This window comes from Urocampus carinirostris, chromosome 12, assembly GCF_059441175.1.
Source record: "Urocampus carinirostris isolate Australia breed hairy pipefish chromosome 12, RoL_Ucar_1.0, whole genome shotgun sequence".
In the NCBI taxonomy this organism is placed as follows: Eukaryota; Metazoa; Chordata; class Actinopteri; order Syngnathiformes; family Syngnathidae; genus Urocampus; species Urocampus carinirostris.
The window spans coordinates 8,664,237-8,687,686 of NC_142360.1; the positions used below are offsets into that span (position 1 = coordinate 8,664,237).

At 40.1% G+C, this 23,450-nt stretch overlaps 1 protein-coding gene across 1 annotated transcript in view; it reads right to left on the reverse strand.

The window, feature by feature from the left end:
- The window catches only part of atp10a (ATPase phospholipid transporting 10A), a 58,465-nt gene that overhangs the window by 13,564 nt on the left and 21,451 nt on the right, over positions 1-23,450 (reverse strand). The window contains exons 11-17 of the mRNA XM_088348775.1: positions 14,400-14,503; positions 11,382-11,508; positions 10,487-10,671; positions 7,162-7,510; positions 7,017-7,093; positions 3,640-3,765; positions 2,059-2,259 (exon numbers count right to left, since the gene is read on the reverse strand). Coding sequence (XP_088204901.1) covers positions 2,059-2,259; positions 3,640-3,765; positions 7,017-7,093; positions 7,162-7,510; positions 10,487-10,671; positions 11,382-11,508; positions 14,400-14,503 — 1,169 coding nt within the window. The remainder of the gene's footprint in view (positions 1-2,058; positions 2,260-3,639; positions 3,766-7,016; positions 7,094-7,161; positions 7,511-10,486; positions 10,672-11,381; positions 11,509-14,399; positions 14,504-23,450) is intronic.

The following is a 23,450-nucleotide window of genomic DNA, read 5'->3' on the forward strand; positions in this document are numbered from 1 at the left end:
GCTCTTTCTATGTATTTCTGATTTTTCTGGGGAAAAAACCCAAAATAATATAAGTAAAACTTAAAAAAAAAAGGTTAACTGTGTAATAAAATTCCACATTACAGCCAAATTATTAACCAAAATGATTAAGCTGTATTATTTCCTGAGGCATGGTGACCAAAAACTAAGAAAACCTTTAAAATGTCTTTAAGCTTTAAAAATAAAATTGAATAATTTTTAAACATTTCAACCGTCGGTGTGCCTTGCTATTTTTGATTGCGAAAAGGGTGCCTTGACTCAGAAAAGGTTGAAAAACACTGCATTAGGCAATATTCCCGAGATTCTGAGGGGAAATTTCTAGAAGAGAAATAGACATAAAATTTCCTGTTGCTAAATTAAGATTTCTATCGCTGCTGGATTTTGCCTAAAATCCAACAAACTGTCCAAAAATTGGTTTGTGCGTCCTTTATTGTGGCTCAGTTACTGCTCCCAAATTGTCCTATTACTAAGTCAAACTGTCTTAAGAGTCTGGACATTAATTTAACTTTATTTTTTAATTTTTCAACACTCATACGACAAAATCTACAAAAAACAATTTTTTTCCTAAAAACTATAATTCTTAATTCTTTCACATGTTTGTCTTCTAAGATGTCATTTTTTTCCCCTTTAAACTTTGCTCACTATTTCAGGATAAAAAAGGACAGCAAAACAAAAGTGCCAGCAATTTTTCCACAATTAAATAATCGAGAAAATAAAACGATTCAAATGAAAAATGGACGAAAACATTTGCTTTATAAAGCATATATTTTTAAACTTTTGCGGACCAACTCATGCCGCAGACTAGCAAAATGGGAGGATTTTTTTCAAATTTACATTTTTTTTAACATTAAATAATACGAAAACAATTCTTTCATAATCATATATAGCAGTGTCTGAAATAACGTCTGCCAGGGCGCCCGGGACGTGCATCTTTCACGTCCGGCGTACAACTTACACAACGTCTCCGCCCGGGTGGCCGACAACTTTTTCAAGACAAAACAAAACAAAACTAAAAACCAGACAAAATATTTTTTTTCAAATCAAACGTTTGCTTTATTCCGATTTCGAAATCTTTGTTCGGTTTGGAAATTTCGGTTCCTTTGGCAATCTGCATATTTGGCAGCTGATCAGAAGCCTGCATCAAATAACTTTGTGCTTTTGGACTTTCCCGAGCGTAATAAGGTCGCGCATTTGCATATCATTTTCCAAAGTAGACACACAGAGAACACAAGAAAAATGGATAAGTGGTTAGGAATCTAGCCAAAACCTCAGCCCCAGAGGAAAGATTCAAAAGGAGCTAACAAAATTGATGACGCTACAAAACGTAAACGTACATTAAAAGCATTGTGGAAAGAGGAGTTCACGTGGCTTGTAGCAGATGACGCAACACAAATATTGCATGAATGAAGATGAGTATATACAGGTACATACTGATGGCAGATGGAAACCAGCGATGTCATATACATGCAATGAATGTAACGAGTAAATTCATAATAAACTCAATTTTAAAGTGTTGTTCTGTTATATACTGATTATTAGTCCTTAATACTGCGATTAGCCGTCTTATTGTGTTTCAAGTTGTGAAAAATGGTGGCAGACAACTTTATGGCTGGGCAGGCAACTTGTCAGAGTTGTCTGCCCTAGTGTCCGGTAACTTTTTGTCACGAGTTTCAGACACTGTATATAGGATTGATGAAATAACCTATTCCCAAAGGCAAAAATATTTACTTGGAACCAAAATGGTAGACTGCCTGAGTTCAGTGTCTTAAGATTTTTTTTCCTGTTGATAAATCAAATATTCTCTGGGACACAATTTAAAACAAACAATCAAAAAACAAACAAGTATATTTTAATATGTTAACAAATTAATAACAAAGAGTTCAGACTTTGTTATGTCTCGTCATGAAGAATATGCCAGCCATGTTTTGATATGCCAAGTCAAAAAGCTTCCAAAACGGTCTTGGTCACTGTATCTTGAATAGATCTGAATCGGCAAAGGAGATAAAAAAAAAGGACTAACGAGACAAAAAGTGCACCCACCTCCGAATTCTGTCCGTTAATGTAAAGCTGAGGTAGTTTCTGAAGCGTCTCAGCCGACACGTCCTTGTCCAGTGTGCCGGTGATGAGTTGCGGGAAGGCTGAGAACATCAGGTTGAAGAAAATCAGATACCACTGGTCGATCATGGCTGAGCCAGAGAACCCGCAGTAGAACTGATACCAGAAGATGAGAGCCACAAACATCTGTGGTGCACAAAAAAACCCGGAAATCGACATTTAAATCGAGAAACCAAATGAGGTGTGTCAAGGACGGTGTACCAAGTACAAATTTGGCTATAAACTGAGGGCCGGAACGATCCAATAAAGAATCTTTTTAAAATGGCACAATGCAGTGCAGGGATCACCAAACATTATAAAGAAGAGGGCTCATATTCGTTTCTGATTTACTGGGGCTACCAGTTTGATACGCATTCCTACAACAAAAAATTATGTAATTCCAATGTTTTATTGGGTTGTAATTAGAAGAAAAATAGGCCCGGTCAACCGCAAAAACATCATGGCAGCCTTCAGCAGACAATGATGTCAGATCCCTTTAGGTGAGGCTCATTTTATGTAAATTAAACGCCAACTTCTCGACAGACTAGTAATTTATAAAATGCACGTTTATGTTTGCTTATTATTACAATCATTGTTTTTTCTTTTTTTTAAATGAATGGACGTTTTTCTTTTACCACTAGAGTGTACTAAACCCACATTTCCATTTAAATAAATAAGCTGTTATTATTTAGGAACTATTAGAATCAATTTTTAGCAAAAGTGGCTTTATTTATTTCATAGAAAGAAATAATGATACGTTTTTTATCATTCGCCTAATTTATTTGTTCAAAGACTATAAGACTGCAAAACAATAAAAGTGCGGAAAAAAATCAATTAACTATTAACTTTTACTTTCTTCAAGAAGTAACGTACAGTAAAAAACAAAACAAAATCACAATTGTTTGTGATTGATACAATAATCCATCCATTATCTGCACCGCTTATCCTCAGTGGGGTCGCGGGGGTGCTGGAGCCCAACCCAGCTATCTTCGGGCAGTGGGCAGGGGACACCCTGAACTGGTTGCCAGCCAGTCGCAGGACAATTCGCTCATTCACACCTTGGGACGATTTGGACCGGCCAATTAATCTAACATGCATGTTTTTGGAACGTGGAAGGAAACCGGAGTTCCCGGAGGAAACCCACGCAAGCACGGGGAGAACATGCAAACTCCATAAAGGAAGGTTTGATCCCATTACCTGTGCCGGACCAAGCTAACCACTGCACTGCCATGCTTGTAGACCAGCGTGCTTTATTTATGGAGGATATTTCGCGGGGGATATTACTGATGATACACCTTTACGATCAGGTGTACCTTTTTGTCCGAAATATAAGGTACATACCAAAAGAGGTTCGATCTCATGACCTCAGAACTGTGCCGCACATGCACTAACCACTGCTCCGCCATGCTGCCCTGATACAATAATGTATCAAGATAATCTCAGGAGCCGTAAAAAACATTCTCGGAGCCCGGATGTAGCCCGCGGGCCTAGACTTTGACAAAGGTGTACTAAATGATGGGGACCTACTGCATTCTTGTAGAAGAAGTAGAGGATCATGTTGGCCAGGCGCGAATAGCACCAGTGTCCATGCACCAGCAGCAGCTTCTGGAGGTAGCGGAAACGTGGTACGGCAAAATCGCTTGCCATCACCGCCTGGAAAAGCCACACAATACATGATTTTCAGTAACTCCACTGGTGCAAGCTATCTGAACTCAGAATTATCCTTTCATCAAAATCCTCCCTTAAGATAAGCCAAGCAGGTTTATGACCTTGACTGCAATTGGTGGTGCAAACCCTGGATACAGTGGTCAAGCTTTAGCGGCCTCTCCTGGCTTTCCGCTGATCTCTATTAAGCGCCGTCTCACCCGGTTCATCAGAAGGTGGTAGTGAGCGGGGGCCCTGGCTGCAAAAAAGTGCTTCTCAGCACACTTGGGAGCGAATGCTGTCCCTTTAAGAGCGGTAACAGTGATTAATCTGCCACGCCATCCCACCCCCACCTAGTTACAAATGGGAGTCTTGAACAGACGTGGTGCTCCGCCAGTTAATTGGGATTCTTTGTTAATGATATGCAAGATCACATTCCAGGAAAGGTTAGCAGAAAAAGGGGGACGAAGGAGATGAAGATGAGGACAAAGACAACCGTGAAATTAGCATGAATGCGGCTGCTCTAAATGAGTGCCAACTACACAAAGGTGGTCGTCAAGTATGCAAAGGTGAACGTCCACTACCTTAAACAATAGAAATCAAAGAACCACAGGAAATCAACCTCAGCCTAAAACAAAAAGCTCCCCGGCAGTTCAATCACATGCTCTCGTGCAATGGCCTTGCATGATTAATTGGAATAATTACTTGGCAATTATTCAACTTTCATCTATTTTAAAGTAGAGTTCCAGGAAAGCCAGCTAAGCTTTTAAGCGTTTAATCAAAAAAAAGAAACACTAGACTCTTCTTTCACCATTTTTGGTAGCTTTTTCCATTTAATTAGTAATAAATAATAGAAAAATGATGAGGTTCACTGAAACGTTTATGATTAAAATGCGGAGAAAACAATTTCATCCGAGAAAAACAACCCAATGAAAAGTGTTTTCAACCAGGATTTTTCAACCCAAATAATGACGCAGCTTGAACTACGAACGAGATTGTCACAGTTGCCATGGCGCCCAATTGGCCCCGCCCGTGTGTTTAATTTCGGTTTCCAGTTTTGTTCCCGTCTAGTTTGTCCTGTTTAATTTCGATATCCAGTTTCGATATCCATCCTGCCTGTCCCGTCCTGTCCAGTATCGACCCCATCTTTCCGATCTGCTCGGGCCATTGGGATCAATCTCGTCGGCCTCTGGCTTCCTATCATTTCATGCCAGACTGCTGCCTAACGTGCATGACTCCCCATATCCCGTAAAATAAAAGGCTTGTGTGAGAAACGTCATGCATTTGGGTCCTGATCCTTTTCCGGGTAATGACAGAGATAGGTTCCGGACGATCGTTCGTAAGTTGAATTTGTTCGTAAGTTGCTTCAGTGCTATATTTTGTATGTTTAAGGTTTATATAAGTATGTTTAAGGCTTGTATAAGTAACCTTGTATAAATTTTGCCCTAATAGCAGATGACAATTTTAGGGATTTGTTTTTTTACGTTAAAAAAAGAGTTAAGCTTATTTCCAACATTATTTTTGGGATTTTACAAAAAGGACAAGCTACAAATGTTTTTGAAATTTAAAAAAAACATATACAAGAAGCAAATGAATTTTTGGTTTTGCAGTGAGTATTACAGTAAAGAACCTTCGGTAAGCATTCCCTTTAAAAAAAAAAAAAAACAACAACTAAGGAACACACACGTGGCATAAAATTGTTGTAGATGAAAATAAATATCCATATTGTGAATGGATATTAATGCACAAGCACCAGCGCAGGAATTAAAACTGAATCAAATGACAAGAAGTAATCCATCGAGCACTATTTCATTAACAGAAAAGGGGGTTGGTGGGTGAGGTTGTTGTATCTTGAGGGAGGGAAGGGTGCGCACAACCAAGTAAACAATTTTTTTTTTTTCATACTCGGATGTAATTGCACATTAGTAGGAGGCACATGGTCTCACATTCTTAGAACACCTGAGACTATTAAAATATATGCAAAGGTGCAATTACAACAATATTGTTGACAAATTATATAGTTTAATATTGCGTGGAGAGTTGGTGGGGGGAAAACTACTTTTTCAATGTGGGGTTGAGGTGGAAGGGTAAGAAGCAAACAAAAATAAATCCCAACAAAACCTACACTGTTGTGGAAAGTAACGTATTGTCCGGACTATAAGGTGAACATAAAAACTCAAAATTTGCCAGAAATTTGAAAGTTCCTCATTGCCCGGTGCGCCTTATATACTGCAGAATACGGTAGATAAGATTGGAACTCCATACAGTGTTAATATGTGTGTGTTACATTACTATACAAAGTTTTAAAGTATACAATTGTATTGGAGCAATGATTATCATCGCTGGCCCATAACAGTTTTTTACTTATGGTACCAGAAACACTGATTTACAAAGTGTATTCTGATAGGTTAAACAGTTTCTCCATTTCTTCACCTGTGTGTCAAAAACAGTGAGGAAGACAGAAACAAAAAGTCTTACAAAAAATACTATACAAGCTCTTTTATATATGTAACCAAATACTGACGCTGCCCTATGTACAAACAAGATTCTGGACGATTGTTCGTAAGTTTCTTCATTGCTATATTTTGTTGGTTTATATAAGTATGTTTAAGGCTTGTATAAGTAACCTGTCTCGTTTTGTTAAAAAAAAACCCAAACATTTCATAAAATAATATGCTCTATAAAGATAAATAAAGTTAAGTTTAGCTTACTTTTGGAAGATACGCTTCCAGCGACCAAAAGAAGCACTACAGTACTGTCCTGTACTCGGAAAAAGGTGCACACAATACAACATCTAACTTACAGCAATATCTGGATATTTTTCGACGTCCCAAAAAAATGATTGTATCTTTACGTAAGTCGAATGGTCCTAGGTAGGGGAGCGTCTGTAGAGGTATGACACACAGTGTGAAAATGAGATAAACTCGAATGGCTTTTCTCACGTCATCTGTACACCCAGAGGTCTATTGATAAAGGGTCGGCACCCTCAGCACTATGATCCGGGTTTGATTCCCGTAGCAAACAATAGTTTGCGTATTTAATCAGCGACACTTATTAACTGATTAATCATTGCACTAGTACTGTATTTTACGTAAGTGTATATAGTCCTCAAATATTATACGCAAATACACGAAAACAGCAGCTCTAACTGTAGTCTTAATCTCATGAGCCTTATAGTGAAAAATATTTGATAAAATACCTTCTTTTGGGGTGCGCAATATAGTGCAGAAAATAAAGTAAAAATGAACATAAGGAGTGACCTGCATGCCCTCTTGGCCTGATATTCCCACGCCAACATCAGCTACTTGAATCATACTGACATCATTGGCTCCATCGCCTAGGACAATAAAGAATAATGTCAAACTGGATATCATGGAGTCATTGAAATCAAACGCATCTTCACACCTATGGCCAGCGTCATAACTTTGAGCTTGTTGCGCACCAGCTTGACCACCATGCTTTTCTGCAGCGGCGTGGATCGGCAGCACAGCACAGAACGGCAACTGCGAGCCACCGCCAGGAACTTGTCCTCCAGGCTGCGGTCCAGCGCGTAGGCCAGGGTGCGGCCGTCAATCACCAGGCCCAGTCGGTGCACGACGGCGTGGGAGGAAGACCAGTGCGGAGGAGGGGAAGGATGCGGAGACTGATAGATGTGGAAGGGGGCGTAGTCGGGGTGGAAGCCCTTGGCCGAACCACACAGGAATTTGGACTGGATGTAGTGTAAACTCTCCTCGAGGAGCAGGGAACAAGCCTCCTGGTTGAACAGAAAAAGGAGTGGACGGGATCAAAGAGTTGAAGCAAACTGCTTCATATAAGGAAAAGACAAAAAAGAACTGTAAGAAAGAAAGACGAAAGAAAAAGAAAAGCTTTGGACTTCATTGAGAGTGATAGACCAGATGTTTGATTTTAACAGAAAAACACTGGGAAAATGATGGCAGCTAAAACGGAAATACATTTGCATGAAGCATCACAACGTCACATTCAGTACTCGAGTAAAAAAAAAAAATCAGAAGGTCAAAAGTCAAATCAAAGATATGTTTGAATAAATAAATCAACATCTCCAAAAGGAAATACTTAAATAACCCTTTGAAGTAACAGAAATGTCACAAAAGTTGGAGGAATTGAAGAAATGAAGAAGACTGCCATCAAAAGAAAAAGCAAAGAACATTTTTAATCAAAGTGGAGTGAACAACAAAGTGACAAATGACAGATCTTGGTTAACGATTCTATTTGTTGTTTTTCAACATTATGTAATCTCACTCTCATTTGGGATTTCTCAATTATAACTGTTTATTATTTGTTTGAGTATACAGTGCATCCGGAAAGTATTCACAGCGCTTCACTTTTTCCACATTTTGTTATGTTAGGGGCCGGTCACACAGACATTTGCGGCTGAATCACGGCTAAAATTTTGCGTTTTTTTTTTTGCCCGTGGTTGCCCGCGATGGAAAATGCGCAAAATTGGCCAATCCGCTGTTCATCGGTGGTATGCCCGCAAAACACGCCGGCGACTGTTCCGCTTCCTCATCGCGTCATTTTTGTGTCATTTTCTCGTGTGGACCACGGGTATAAAAGCTCCCGAGCCGGTGTTGTGCCCAAATCCGACTCCTACGCAACACAATCCCCCCCCCATACTCCATTATGACAATGTGAAAACTTTTTTTTTTTTAACATTTTATGAATTCATTAAATATAGAAAACTAAGAAATCACATTTACATAAGTATTCACAGCCTTTGCTTAATACTTTGTTGATCCACCTTAAGCAGCAAATACAGCCTCAAGTCTTTTTGAATATGATCCCACAAGTTTAGCACACCTATCTTTAGGCAGTTTTGCCCATTCTTCTTTGCAATAAGTCTCAAGCTCAATCAGGTTGGATGGGAGACGTTTGTTCACAGCCATTTTCAGATCTCTCCAGAGAGGTTCGATCGGATTAATGTCTGGACTCTGGCTGGGCCACTCCAGGACATTCACGGAGTGGTTCTGAAGCCAATCTTTTGAGATCTTGGCTGTGTGCTTTGGGTCGTTGTCCTGCTGAAAAATGAACCTTCGCCCCAGCCTGAGGTCAAGAGCGCTCTGGAGCAGGTTTTCATCCAGGATATCTCTATATATTGCTGCATTCATTTTTCCTTCTATCCTGACTAGTCTGCCAGTCCCTGCTGCTGGAAAACATCCTCACAGCATAATGCTGCCACCACCATGCTTCACTGTAGGGATGGTATTGGCCTGGTGATGAGCGGTGCCTGGTTTCCTCCATACATGGCGCCTGGCAATCACACCAAGGAGTTCAATCTTTGTCTCATCAGACCAGAGAATTTTGTTTCTCATGGTCTGAGAGTCATTCAGGTGCTTTTTGGCAAATTCCAGACGGGCTTCCATGTTCCTTTTACTAAGGAGTGGCTTTCGTCTGGCCACTCTACCATACAGGCCTGATTGGTGGATTGCTGCAGAGATGGTTGTCCTTCTGGAAGGCTCTCCTCTCTCTACAGAGGAATGCTGGAGCTCTGACAGAGTGACCACTGGGTTCTTGGTCACCTCCCTGACTAAGGCCCTTCTTCCCCGATCGCTCAGTTTAGAAGGCCGGCCAGCTCTAGGAAGAGTCCTGGTAGTTCCAAATGTCTTCCATTTACGAATAATTGAGGCCACTGTGCTCATTGGGACCTTCAAAGCAGCAGAAACTTTTCTGTATCCTTCCCCAGATTTGTGACTCAAGACAATCCTGTCTCGCAGGTCTACAGACAGTTCTTTTGACTTCATACTTGGTGTTTGTGCTCTGACATGCACACTCAACTGTGGGACCTTATATAAACAGGTGTGTGCCTGTCCAAAATCATGTCCAATCAACTGAATTTACTGCAGGTGGACTCCAATTAAGCTGTAGAAAGATCTCAAGGATGATCAGTGGAAAAAAGATGCACCTGAGCTCAATTCTGAGCTTCATGGCAAAGGCTGTGAATACTTATGTAAATGTGATTTCTTAGTTTTGTATTTTTAATAAATTCAAAAAAAGTAAAAAAAAAAAACGTTTTCACATTGTCATAATGGAGTATTTTGTGTAGAATTTTGAGATAATAGAATTTGGAATGAGGCTGTAACATAACAAAATGTGGAAAAAGTGAAGCGCTGTGAATACTTTCCGGATTCACTGTAACTTGTGTTACTGGTTCTGATGTATTCATTTATTTCCAGTATATGTTTTCTTAGTGTGCCTTTCCAATTAGTGTTGTGAAAGGATAGTGGGATCTTTAGACGTGTTCTAAGGGAAGGGCAGGGCACCTGTATGATGCGGCAGGGGTAAACCAGTGAAAGCTGTTGGGTCCTGCTGTTGAAGAGAAGATTGTGTTGTGTCACCCTGACCCGAGTGACATGGCCCCTTTCTTATGTCCCGTTTGATCTGGAGGGACGAAAGCATGACCAACTTGGGTGCCGAGGTGCTTAACTTGTTTGGATGTTTGGGCATTTGGGTTGGCCATGGCCCCAAAATGTTTGTGTGTGTTTTTTGCTACTTTTTCCCTTTTATATTTTCTTTTTTTTTTTATGTGTTTGTCTTACTGTTGGTCACCCCTCTTGAGGGATATGACCAAGGTAGATGGATAGATAGCCTTTCCAAATTTTTTTTTTATCCATAGGCTTTTATTTTTTGTGACCCAGCGTTTTCAAATGGAATTAAGAAACTTTGATGTGTTGACAAAAAAAAAAACCTGAATTGAGGTAAATGCCCAACGCACCATTGAGTCTGCATTGAGTGTCAAGATCTCCTCTTCAGGGTCCAGCATCTTGCAGGCGTATGCAATATTGACGGCAGTTTCCTGCTTGTCGCCAGTCAGCACCCAGATCTGCAGGCCGGCCCTCCGCAAGGCGTCGATAGTTTCTGGCACTCCGTCTTGCAGACGATCCTCAATCCCCGTCGCGCCTATTAAGACACATCGGAAATTGACTTAAAAACTGACAACAGGACACAAAATTGAGTAAATACAGCCTAGACTAAGGTTTTAAACCGATTATTCCCTTTATTCCGCACAATCACCCCTTAGTATAGCAAAGGATGTTCATAATGACAGTAAGGCAGTATTCATCATCTGCAATTAGGCTGGAAGAGTGAGGAACACAAGCCCATTTTCACCGAGTCAGCCTGGGAGCGCCCTAAATTCCCCCTAGCCTATCTTTTTCGGCATCATAAACCAGCTGGAAGCAATTGTGGGAGGGAATGAACCAATTATATGTATTTATATTGTGTTATGGAACGTAAATTCCTACACATGGCGATGCGAAAAGAGGCTAAACACAGAGGCGGAGGAAAGGTGGTTGTGGGTAAGGCGAGGAAGAATACATATGAGTGAATCGCACAGCTCATGGGATGTACTTGCAATTATTTTGTTATAACCAAGTCCAATGTTACTGTGTTTAAGTGAGTGAAATTATAATAGAAAGAAAAGGACAATTATTGCATATGTTACGTCACAACAAACGCAACTTAGAAGTGCTGACGTTGTAAGTAGGAAGTAGGTTCCTAATTCCTAGAGACGAATCAATCGCTTGCTTTCACTGAAGAAGTGTAAGTGGGAGGAGACAGATTAACAGGACAAACAGGTGAAAGAGAAAAAAGATTGGACCTCAGTTTACCCAGGAGCTGGAGGTTAGTCTCCAGACGCAGGGCTGACTCAAACAGGAGCTCCTCACGACCCTGTATGGCCGTCTCTGCCTCTATGTGGCGCTGCAGCCAGCAGGCATATTCTTCCTTGCTTAGAACCTGGAAAAGGAAATTCCATAAAAATAATACAGTCTGAAAATGTGAATAAGCTCCCAGCAAATATAAATATCGAGGTTTTGTTCCTTGTCCTAAGTCGAGAGACAAATCAGTGCACCAGTAAAATAAAAATGTTTTATTCTATTTCCCCCCTCTTAATCCTACTGATACACATTAAACTTAACTCACAGTACTAGCCCCCCTTCTTTTCAGCATTTACATGCTTCCATTAGGTTTTATCATCATATACTATCAGTTTCCATTGCTTTGCTGTTGACACTCAACTATATCTTCTGATGGAAGAATCTGCCACACTAAACTGTGGAAATTTGGAGGCCTGCCTCACTGAGATAAAAGAATGGATGTCACTATACTTCTTGCGTCTTAACTCTGAAAAGACCGAAATGTTAATTATTGGTCCATCTAAATGTGTCACAGGCCAGAAACAGAGACAGGACCCAATAGCATTTGTTTAACTCAGTTTTATTGAAAAGAAGAGCAGTGAGTGATTCCAGGATCCGATGATCGTCGGGCAAGGGTAGCTGATGGCAGGAACGCGGAAGTGGAACTTCCACGTCGAGCGAGGATAGTCGTGGGCTGCAGGAAAGCTGGTCGATAGCCGGCACAGGGGAGCAAGGGCGGTAACGAGTCCAGAAAAAAGGTCGGCAACAAGTATCAGGCAGGAAACAGGGCAAAACAGGTTGATGGCCAGGGCGGAAGAGCAGGGCACAAACGGGTCCAGAAACAGGTCTGCAACAGGTAACAGGCAGGAGAAAACAGGACAGGAGAGTGTCGGCGGGTACAGAGCTTGCCTAGCAAAAGCGTAGGTTCGCAAGACGGTCTGACAGCTTCCTCTTGGAAGCCGGGGGTTTAAAAAAAGAGTCAAATCAGCATTCAGGGCTGTTGGCGCCAACGGGGCATTCGCAGGTGCCCCGAATCAACAATCATGACAAAATGCCGTGGCTTGTTCTCAAAAACTGCCATGAACATTGACAAATGTAATATCACCCGGAGTGACTCAGTCAAAAATGTAGGTGTCATATTTGACCCCATTCTGTCCTTTGAAACACACGTTAAGAATAATACCAGAACAGCTTTTTTCCATCTTCGCAACATTGCTAAAATTCGCCCTATGCTGTCTCAGTCAAATGCGGAGATTATAATTCATGCGTTTGTAGCCTCCCGCCTCGATTACTGTAAAGTACCATTCTCCTGTCTCTCGATGTCCAAAATCAGGAGCCTGCAGCTGGTACCGAATGATGCCTCGAGGATTTTAACTAAGACAAGAAGGTTTGATCACATTACCCTGATTTTAGCTAACCTGCATTGGCTCCCTGTTAGCTTAAGATGTGATTTTAAGGTTCTGTAGGTATTATACAAAATCATGCATGGACTTGCTCCCTCATATCTTTCAGATTTAATTTCCCCCTATGTTCCGGTCCGGAGCCTTCGCTCTAAAAAAGCTGGTCTAGTAGTGATCCCAAGAGCCAAGAAAAGATCCTTAGGTTCAAGAGCCTTCTCCATTTGGGCCCCGGTGCTGTGGAATGCTCTTCCCCCTGAGATCCGATCTGCAACCACAGTGGAACTGTTTAAATCTAGGCTTAAAACACACTTCTAATCTATAGCTTATGAATTATCTATATTTTATTTTGACAATATCTGTGTATTATTTGTTATCGCAACATCCATTGCAGCCTGGTCATCCTGGAAGGGGTATTACCTCATGTGCGATCCCTTCAAGGTTTCTTCATTTTCCTCATGTTGAGGTTTTGAAGTTTTCTCCTTGCCCTCTAGGTTTTAGATCAGGGGATGGTGTAATAATAGTCTGTGGTTTGCAATAATATGTTGTCTGTGCAGCCCTGTGAGACTCTTTGTGATTAAGAGCTAAACAAATAAACATAACTTGACAACTATATTGAATGGTGAACTATATTGCAAGGGATGCTATTGCTAACATATTCAAACAGAACACTTTGAAGCCAATTTAGCAAATTAACTTAGCAAAGTGAAGACAGCTGCGAGGAAGCACTAGTTGTCAGACGCTTATGACAAAAAAATACATTCCATGTTAGACATGTTGAGTCAATGCAAGACATGTTAAGACAATGTAATTTTGAAACGTTGTTCTAAACGTATGTGTTGGAATGCTGCGTTCAATTCAGTCCAGTTGAAAAAATTAAATAAAAGAAGACTCTAGAATAAAGACTCTAGAAGTAAAAAAAAAAAAGTCACATCCATCGCTAATAAACAATTGTGAGGATAGAATTATGTGTGGCTAAGCCAAACAACATGCATTCAGCACGTTTTATGGGGAAAAAAATAAAGAGGGAGAAGGTCGGTTTTGAAAAGTGCTATAACCAGTAAACTCTACTTCGACAATCAATCAGTCAGGCCCTGGATATAACTTTTTCATTTTGTTATTTAACGTTACTCTTTAATGATCTCATCAAGACGCACATACACTCAAGGTCAAATATCATACCATGTGATAACAATAACTATACAAATAAAACAGTGTAATTAAAATCAGGAATTATCTATTTGTATTTAAAATGTCAGTTTTTAGAAACAAGTCTTCAAATTGACTTGTCGGGCAGGGTCTTTTCCTAGCATAAATGTGTTACTTGTAATACACAGTCAATCTCTTGAACTGCACGATTGGAGAACAGAAATATTGTATGACTACACAGATTGCAAGCTGCATATCAAACACATACTGAAATAGTTTTCCAAGGACATGTTTTACAGCCACACTCCGGTGATGGTTTTCACACAGGCATAAATCCGTCTTGTGGGATAGTGACACAGATTGCGAGTGACTCATGAAGAATGCCACCATTTTGCACAGCCAGGATCATCCGCTCCCAATTGCAAAATTGAAGCTGCTCAATTACCTTTTTCGCAATGCATAGTGTTCGGAGGCCATCAGCGGCGTACTGGTTCAGGTAGTTCTGGGTCCTGTAGAGGATCTTTTTCTGCTGTTTCCCTTTGGAGTTACCTTGGAAACAAAACAAAGGCAGAAAGAAGATGTTAATGAGATTGACAGAAGAGGAATGACACATCAGAGATGCGTTTGGAGGCACGCCGATGCCATCTGTGTTCACACTTTACACGCCAACCGCCTTATAACGGAACACAAACATGTTCAAGTTATCAAGAGGCTTCTATTCATTTTACGGTGTAGAAATCAAAGGTGGCTCTTTCGTACAAATTTTGGCCCTTCTTTCCTTGAACAGCTCCTCTCTCTTGCAACCTCGACAAGGTTTCCTCTCAATTACTTTCTGAACGGTTTTAATATGATCCAATATTGTGTGTGTTTTTCCCTTTGGGAGCTGCACATGAACTCCCCGCCAAACAACAAGAGAGATTGCCAGGCTGTAATGCAATAACAGCACTGCTTGCAGGCACTGATAAGCTGTCAGCCATCTTAAGAATGATGAGCCCACTTTTGTTATCTTTATTAACTTTTGCCTAAATGCTTACTTTAAAACATTTACACAACCTTTACCAGAGGGAAAGCAGGGATAACGATTTGAGAACGAAGGTCAAAAGTGCATACAAGCAAAGTATTGGACAGCAACAGCAACATATTGTTCGGCTATTAAAAAAGCAACCTAATTTGCAGGTTTTTTTTTTAAACACGCAAGCAAAACAACATCAATTTTTTGATCTCAAACCTACATTACATGGTAAAATATGAAACCTTTTTTCAAGTAATAGGGACATCTTTAGTGGCCAAGTACCGTAAATTCCAGACTATAGAGCGCACCTGATTATAAGCCGTACCCACTACATTTCGGGAGGAAAACCGATTTTGTACATACACAAGCCGCATGCGCCTACATTGAAAAAACGCAATGCAAACACAAAATTAACCCTTACCCGATACAGTCCAATAAATGCAGCCGGCAAAATGAACGGAAAATGATACCGGTACTTAAAATTTAATGCAGACCTGCAGAGTCCAGGTGTCCGTTGAAAGTAATCCAAAGAAAAAAGTGTATATTTCCAAAGGTAAGGGTGGGAAAAATATATATCCACTATTGTCGGCCGCGTCCACAAACACGTCTCACCTTTACTCCACTTCCCGTCAGCCCGCGTTTGCCCCGCCCCTTCTTTCTCATTTGCTCGTACAAAACATATCTTAATAAATAAGTTTCTAAAATAAATACATTACAAAAATATACAGTTGCAAATACATATTATACATGGTTACACATATTTACAAAGAAAAACGGTGCACCAAGAGAGTTTTCAAAGCTTTAATAATAATATTATAAATTTCATCCCAAACTGTGCCTGTGAAGTGTAGCAAAACACAACTAGCAACACGCTCGCAACACAGTTATCAGCTCTGTTAAAGAAACATACCGTATTTGTAGTAAGCAAGGTAGACCGTCCTCATCTTCCACCTTATAACTGACGTCATCAAAGTCATCTTCCTTCAATGTGGGAAAGAGACTTTGCCATGTAGACGTGGTACCACGCTCCCTTATTAAAAAACACGCTAGCATCACGCTCGCAAAGTAAGTCCTATATCGGACTGCTCGACTGCGTTTAGCTTGAAAGTTGCGCCATGGGCCTTTCTTTTAACAATTTGCATGATGAGGATATGTCTACGCTAATTTAATTTGTGCACAAGCTAAGAAGTTGCAGTTTAAATCTTACCTTTTGTACTTGAAGCTGCTGGCGGCCGTTAGAAAAATTACATAAATTGGCCGCATCACTGAATAAGCTGCAGGGTTGAAAGTTTGGGAAAAAAGTAGTGGCTTATAGTCCGGAATTTACGGTAAGTCTCCACTCTTAGACACTAAAAAGGTATGGTTTTAGCACCAGGGACAAGTAAAATTAAAATTCCCAGAATTATATCATAGACAGTGCATTTTAGTCAAAAAGACATGAAGGCATTACTATTAGAGAGTTAGAAATCAGTTTATCCTCAAAGTGAAATCTTATAAAGTATGACTGAATCACTAAAAGTAAATATCACCCAAAAGGAAAAGGTTTTTGTTCTTAATAAGTAAATCACCGACCCAAGTCTTATAGTAAGGATTTCGATTGAAACATACTACTAAAACAACACTTGACAATAAGGCTGGGTGAAATATTCCCCAAAAATAATATCCCAATTTTTGTGATCATACTAAGTGAGTGTGTTCTTGACTCGAGCAATGATATGGCTCCGGTATATACAGGGATCAGAATGGAGATTTTCATTTTCAGCTGAAATAGCCAGGGTCCAGGAATAAAGCAGTCCCTGCAGCTTGAGCAACAATGCGGCCAATTTTTCTAACGGCCGCCAGGGTGCGCCAGAGCAATAAAGGAAAGAGTGAGACAGTCGGATTTTGAATTTGTTTGCTACGCAAGAGAAAAAGTGAAAAAGTCGGAATGCCTTTGGGGTTCAAAAACAGCGGAAATCCGCGGATCCGCGGAAAATTCTGATCCCTGTATATACATACAGAGAAGAAAATACGTTTTTGAACACCCTGCTATTTTGCTATTTCTCCCTCTTAGAAATCATGGAGGGGTCTGAAATTTTCAAGGTAGGTGCGTGTCCACTGTGAGAGAGATAAACTAAAAAGAAAAATCCAGAAAACACAATGCATGATTTTTTTAAATATTTGTTTGTGTGTCATAGCTGAAAATAAGCATTTGAACACCTGAGAAAATGAATATTAATATTTGGTATAGTAGCCTTTGTTTGCTATTAGAGGTCAAAAGTTTCCCGTAGTTCCACCAGGTTTGCACACACTGCAGGAGGGATCTTGGCCCACTCTACACAGATCTTCTATAGAACAGTCAGGTTTCTGGGCTGTCGCTGAGAAACATGGAGTTTGAGCTCCCTCTAAAGATTAAGAATTGGGTTCAGGTCTGGAAACTGGCTGGGCCATGCTAGAACCTTGACATGCTTCTTACGGAGCCTCTCCTTGGTTCTCCTAGCTGTGTGCTTCGGGTCGTTGTCGTGTTGGAAGACACAGCAATGTCCAATCTTCAATCCTCTGACTGAGGGAAGGGGGTTGTTCCCCAAAATCTCACAATACACGGCCCCAGTCATCCTCTCTGTAATGCAGTGCACTTGTCGTGTCCCATGTGCAGAAAAACACTCCCAAAGCATGATGCTACCACCCCCTTCGCTTCACAGTAGGGATGGTGTTCTTCTCATTGTACTCCTCCTTCTTCCTCCAAACACGCTTTGTGGAATTTTGAGCAAAAAGTTCCATTTTGGTCTCATCTGACCACAATGCATTCTCCCATGACTCTTCTGTATCACCCAACTGGTCATATGCAAACTTAAGACGGGTCTTGACTTTTGCTGGTTTAAGCAGGGGAACCTTTCGTGCCATGCAAGATTCCAAATCATGCCGTCTTAGTGTATTAACAACAGTACCCTTGGAAACAGTGGCCCCAGCTCTTTTCTGGTCAATGACCAACTCCTGTCGTGTAGTTCCGGGCTGATTCCTCACCTTTATTTGAATAATTGAGACCCCAGGAGGTGATATCTTGCATGGGGCTCCATTCTGATTGAGATTTACCGTCATATTTAGCTTCTTCCATTTACTAATGATTCCTCCAACAGCAGACCTTTTTTCACCAAGATGACTGGCAGTTACTCTGTAGCCCTTTGGAACCTTGTGGAGGTGTACAATTTTATCTCTGGTGTCTTTGGACAGGTCTTTGGTCTTCGCCATGTTACAAGCTAAAGTTTTTCTGATTGTAAGGGGCAGACAGGTGTCTTTATGCAGCTAACGACCTCAAACAGGTGCATCTGATTCAGGATGACACATGGAGTGCAGGTGGACTTCTAATGGGTGGACTAACAGGTCTTTCAGGGTCAGAATTCTAGACGATACACAGGTGTTTAAATACTTCAAATACACAAATGAATCGTTAAAAAAATCATGAATTGTGATTTCTGGATTTTTCTTATTAGTTTATCTCTGTCACAGTGGACATGCACCTACGATGAAAATTTCAGACTCCTCCATGATTTCTAAGAGGGAGAAATACCAAAATATCAGGGTGTTCAAATACTTATTTTCTTCACTGTACATATATACACTAGGTGATTACCACTTTATTCTATTTTAACAATAGGGTAAAACACAATCCAAACAAACTTTGAACGGAGGAAAAAGTTTGATTGAAAAAAAAAACATGTAAAAAACTCAGACAAGGAAAAACAAATTTAAATAAGTCTTATTGTAAACTTCATTCGTTGTGTAAAAAAAAAAAACTTTTGAAAGCTGGTGCCGAACCACAATTAAGTGGTGAATAATTATTGTAAACACATTTTGTAAACCACCCTGTTTAGCAATTTCCCAATTATGCAAAAGCTTGTAATCCAACCAGTTGGAGTTATTCAAATTAAACTCTTGAACACCATCCCTCAATTTTACAACTCGGCACATTTTCAAATGGCTGATTTTTCAAATGGCTATATAATAAAATTAATTCTATCTTTTGCCCAAGGTTTTGGACATGGCCAAGTTCATCTTCATGATTAAAAAAACATAAAAGACAGACAGAAATAAAATATATAGAAAAAACAAGCGCTGCACTAGAGCAACCAAATGAAGCAGTACAAGATAAACATACTGCCATACATTTTATGCATTCTGAACAAATCAGTGTTGCCCAAACTATGGACTGCGTGCCGGATACAGCCCGCCTCCTCCTGAACGATACCAGAGAGCTTTTAAGTCTTTTTCTTTTACCTAAAAAAGAAAGCAAAATCTGGGTGCGCGTTTTTGGCTGTAACAAGATTATAATCCGGGACACGGGTAGAGTACGCCAAACTCTTACCACCGGACTACCGATGATATAGATTACACATGAAAAGGCATGGGGTTTGATCTCATTATCACCCAATCTTTTGTCACTCTTCAAGGTTCCCTTAACCACCTTGGTCATAGGGGCCACTTCCTGTGGTGTGTCTTGGGCATGTAAAGCCTGGCGGTGCCCATGCCACTCCACACATTTTTTTTGGATAGGGAGTTTTCTCCCCCACATAAAACATAGTACTGGTTTCCATGTTTACTAGTAGCAAAATAAGCCTCCTGATCCAACGTGTATACAGCACCTCCACCTTTTGGTCACCCTTGTTTTTTTGGTGTAAATTATCCCACTCCTCAGAGATGAGCCGGAATTCCGCATTGACGGCCAGCGACATGTGACAATACCATAGACAAATGTTGGTACGCATTTCAAATGTTACAATGACAATAAATCTGTCACAATGCTTAGAAGAGAATAGAAGAATGGAATGGAATTTATTGTCTTTGTAATATGTGAAACGCCCAACAATATCAACATTCGTCTCACGTAACATGCCTTAAAATAGTGTGATAATGAGATATAATCTACTGCCTTTTCCATACAACTGGTGGTCCAGGGGTCTAAAACTAAGCTGATCATGAACCTGTTAATACATTTTTTCTGTGAACAACCCACAGAGTGTTATTTGTAATTATTCATTTCTTTAGTAGTGCTATTTATTTTCTGACTTTTGTTCTGTCAATTACCTAAAAGGGTTATTTGACTGTGGCTTTCTGGAAAAAAATACATGTTTACACTTATGCATTCCAGCAATTAATACACTTTTTCTTTTACAAAGTGGCCCTTCATCACAGAAGAGACCCTGAAATAAATGAAAAAAAAAATCCATGTAGGAAACTTTGGAATTTTGCTTGCAAATGTACGAGTGCTCTTAATCATGTTTAGGCCAGCAGAGATCACCTTTGGGCTGACGTCACAGATCACACTAGGCAAGCAGCCGCATCAGCATAGCGAAGCCGAACAACTCCCCGATAGGGTGAATGAAGCCATTATGAAGAGTCCGGCTTGCCATGATGTTGTACTGGCTCGGCCTTCTAACTGGCTGCCAGCACCTAACGTTGAAACACAGTAGCCAGTGTTGTGTGTGTTGGACCCAATGAGCTCTCTGGAATGGGAGGAGGTTCGAGGATGACGAGGTAACAGCTCGTAAAAGTTTTACTGAAAATGATGTGAGTGGTACACTATTGGTATGTCATAATGCAAAACCAAAATTGAAGTAAAGTTAAAAGGCCATGTCACTTACTTGTGTGACACTTGCTTAGAAACTGTAGCATAACAACAAATAGTGACTTTATCACATTAACTCTCCTAATCACCAAGACCTAAGCATCTGACGTTTTTTTTTCCAAAATGAACATTATGCCTGCACAACTTTTTTTAAATGTACTCCCAAATTCTTAAACATGCAAAATGTGAGGAAGTAGTACATTGGTTTTGCATTAATTCTATATACATTTCATCAGTGTGTTACAATTATTTTCCGAAATAATCCATTTTGAAAACAGTATGTCTTGTCTTTTTTATTGTGAGCTGTGACTTCATAAGGGAAACACAGGCATCCTTGCAAGCCAGTCCACATATTAATTTGTGTGTTAATTAATCGAAGAGGTTACAAGTGTCTTAAGCAAAGTTTTGGTAGTTTTTCTGGATAATGTTCAGGTGTTTAGTTGTAGGGGGCTTCAGTATGGTAAGACAAAGGGCAAACACCCAAAAAGGGAGCGAGTGGCAAAAATAACACAGAGAGAGATAGTCAACCAAACAACAAACGGTAGACAGCCAATGAGCGCCAACCCGGAGCAAACAAAACAGGAAAGTACTCAGCAGCCCCGACGCAAACGGGGACCAAGCAGGGCAAAATTATAGCAACTGTGACACATGTGGCGAAAAGCACAAACAAAAATCCATAATTGCTTACTTAAAAGGAGGAGAAGGCAAACAAGGAACACATGCTGTAAAGCTGGTAGGTAAACCTAGCCCACACAGCTTTGGAGGTCGAAGCACACCGACAAAACAGACTCAATCCCCAAACGACAAGGTAACCAATTTTTCCAAGCAGGAATTAGTGGTATGCAATCGTTGTTTACTAAAATTTCTGTCTGTTTCGCAGCTGGCCTTCTCATGTTGTTAATGGGATTCACAATTTTGAAAGTGTTAGGTTCCTTCAAAAGCCAGATGGGTCAACTTTGAGACTAAATTTCTCGAGTCCCCAAGCACGTTGGCTATTATGCAACATATTTGCAAAATTGTGAAGAGGAACACTACACGTTCTGTGCCTAATTGAAAAGAAAATGTTTGGCAATACCTTTAAAGCACGTTTGATTATTTTCCTTCTTCCTAAACTCAAGCTGCCCAGACAAAAAGTTGCCTATAGTTTAAGTCAAGTTTTAACATGGCAATATGGACTGAATTGTTGCAATTTGGACATGCTCGCTGTTTACTATATGTCTGAACTCGCAATATTAGCCTTTTGATATCCCATTGTAACACTAGTGTGTTTTCCAGTTATTGTCAAATGGCATGCTGGGAAGTACCTAAAGGTTCTGTACGACTGCAAACAATGTTTCTTTTGCACAGCCTAAAATAATAATAATCCCCATTAGGACGATAAATAGAACAATGATTTGACACCCTCAGGGGGAGGCAAGCGGGTTGTGATTTGTTTTCTTTAGACATTCAAGGTAGCCACGGAGCTGTCTGGGAACGACAATGTTTCAAAAGATATTGCATAACAGTGGTGAGAAGTTTTGATCCTGATTTCTTTATTATCAATTATTTATTTCATCTTTGTATTTTCATCGATTGCATTTGGCATGTAATTTTCAGTTTTCACGATGATCAAATAATATTTTTTGCGCTTTTAAAATAAAAATGTTTTTCCCTCTCAGAATTTCAATTCTTGCTTTCAAGGAGTCATTTTCATTTCAAAGTCTGATTCTTCCATCGCAAGATGTTAGATTTAAACATTTTCCTATTTCCACGTGTTTTTTTTTTTGGATTGTTCTTAACTCACACACTTCAATTCTAAGGTACTTTTTTGCTGTATTTTTTACATTGACGGATTCAGATTTTAGATGTGATCTCATCACCACCCTATGTCCTGTTTTCTTCCTCCTTTTATCCTTATGGCTCCCCCCTCACTTTTTCCTTTTCTTGTAGAATGTGTTACATAACTTCAGTGGAAATGTTTGAAGAGCAGGGTAAAGGGTGGGCGCGGAGGCTGAAGTGTTACATCAACAAAGGCTCTACATAAAGCACACAGTATTACATTAAACACAATTTTCACACATATGTTGGCCCGGAGAGGGATGGGCGCCACCAGGCTGTACTTGCCCAAGATACACTACAGGAAATGGTGCCCCTTCAACCGTAGTGGTTAAGGAATCCAATCAATCAACTAAAACTACTGCTAACAAGTTTAATTAACATGACATGTAAGTTAAAGACATTACTGCGCTGTGTCAAAGAAACACACTATGTGCGCCTTATAAACAGGTGTGCCTTATGAAATTGAAAATGCGTTACCATTTTTGTGCAATAATTAGTTCCCATGATGCCGTTCTCTTAACTTAATCAGAACAACCAACTTACTTCCCACAATGCCCTTATCAACATTCAGTTTAGAATCTTGTGTGCTTCGTAAATGTAAATATTCTTGCGGCCTGGCCCTATGACGAACAACATCGACAGTTTAGTAACAGGACTAAAAATAGTGTGATGATGAGATAAGATCTTATACATTTTCATGTGTCATCTGTACCCGTAGGGGTCTAAAGTGTGGGATGATATAATAAAATTGTGTGTTTAATTGCTGTTAAAAATGTCAAAAAAATTGTTAAAACGTCAGATTGTCAGCTATAACGAAATTGTGAATATGCTTAATTGCTGTTAAGATTATCGAGAAAAATTGTTCAAACCTCACATGGTTTATTTGCTGTTAATAGTGTCAGTGTCAGTGTCTCATCTCATTAGCCGCACTGCTTATCCTCAGTAGGGTCGCGGGGGTGCTGGAGCCCATTCCAGCAATCATCGGGCAGTGGGCAGAGGACACCCTGAACTGGTTGCCAGCTAATCGCAGGGCACACTGGGACAGACAACTCACTCGCTTAGTC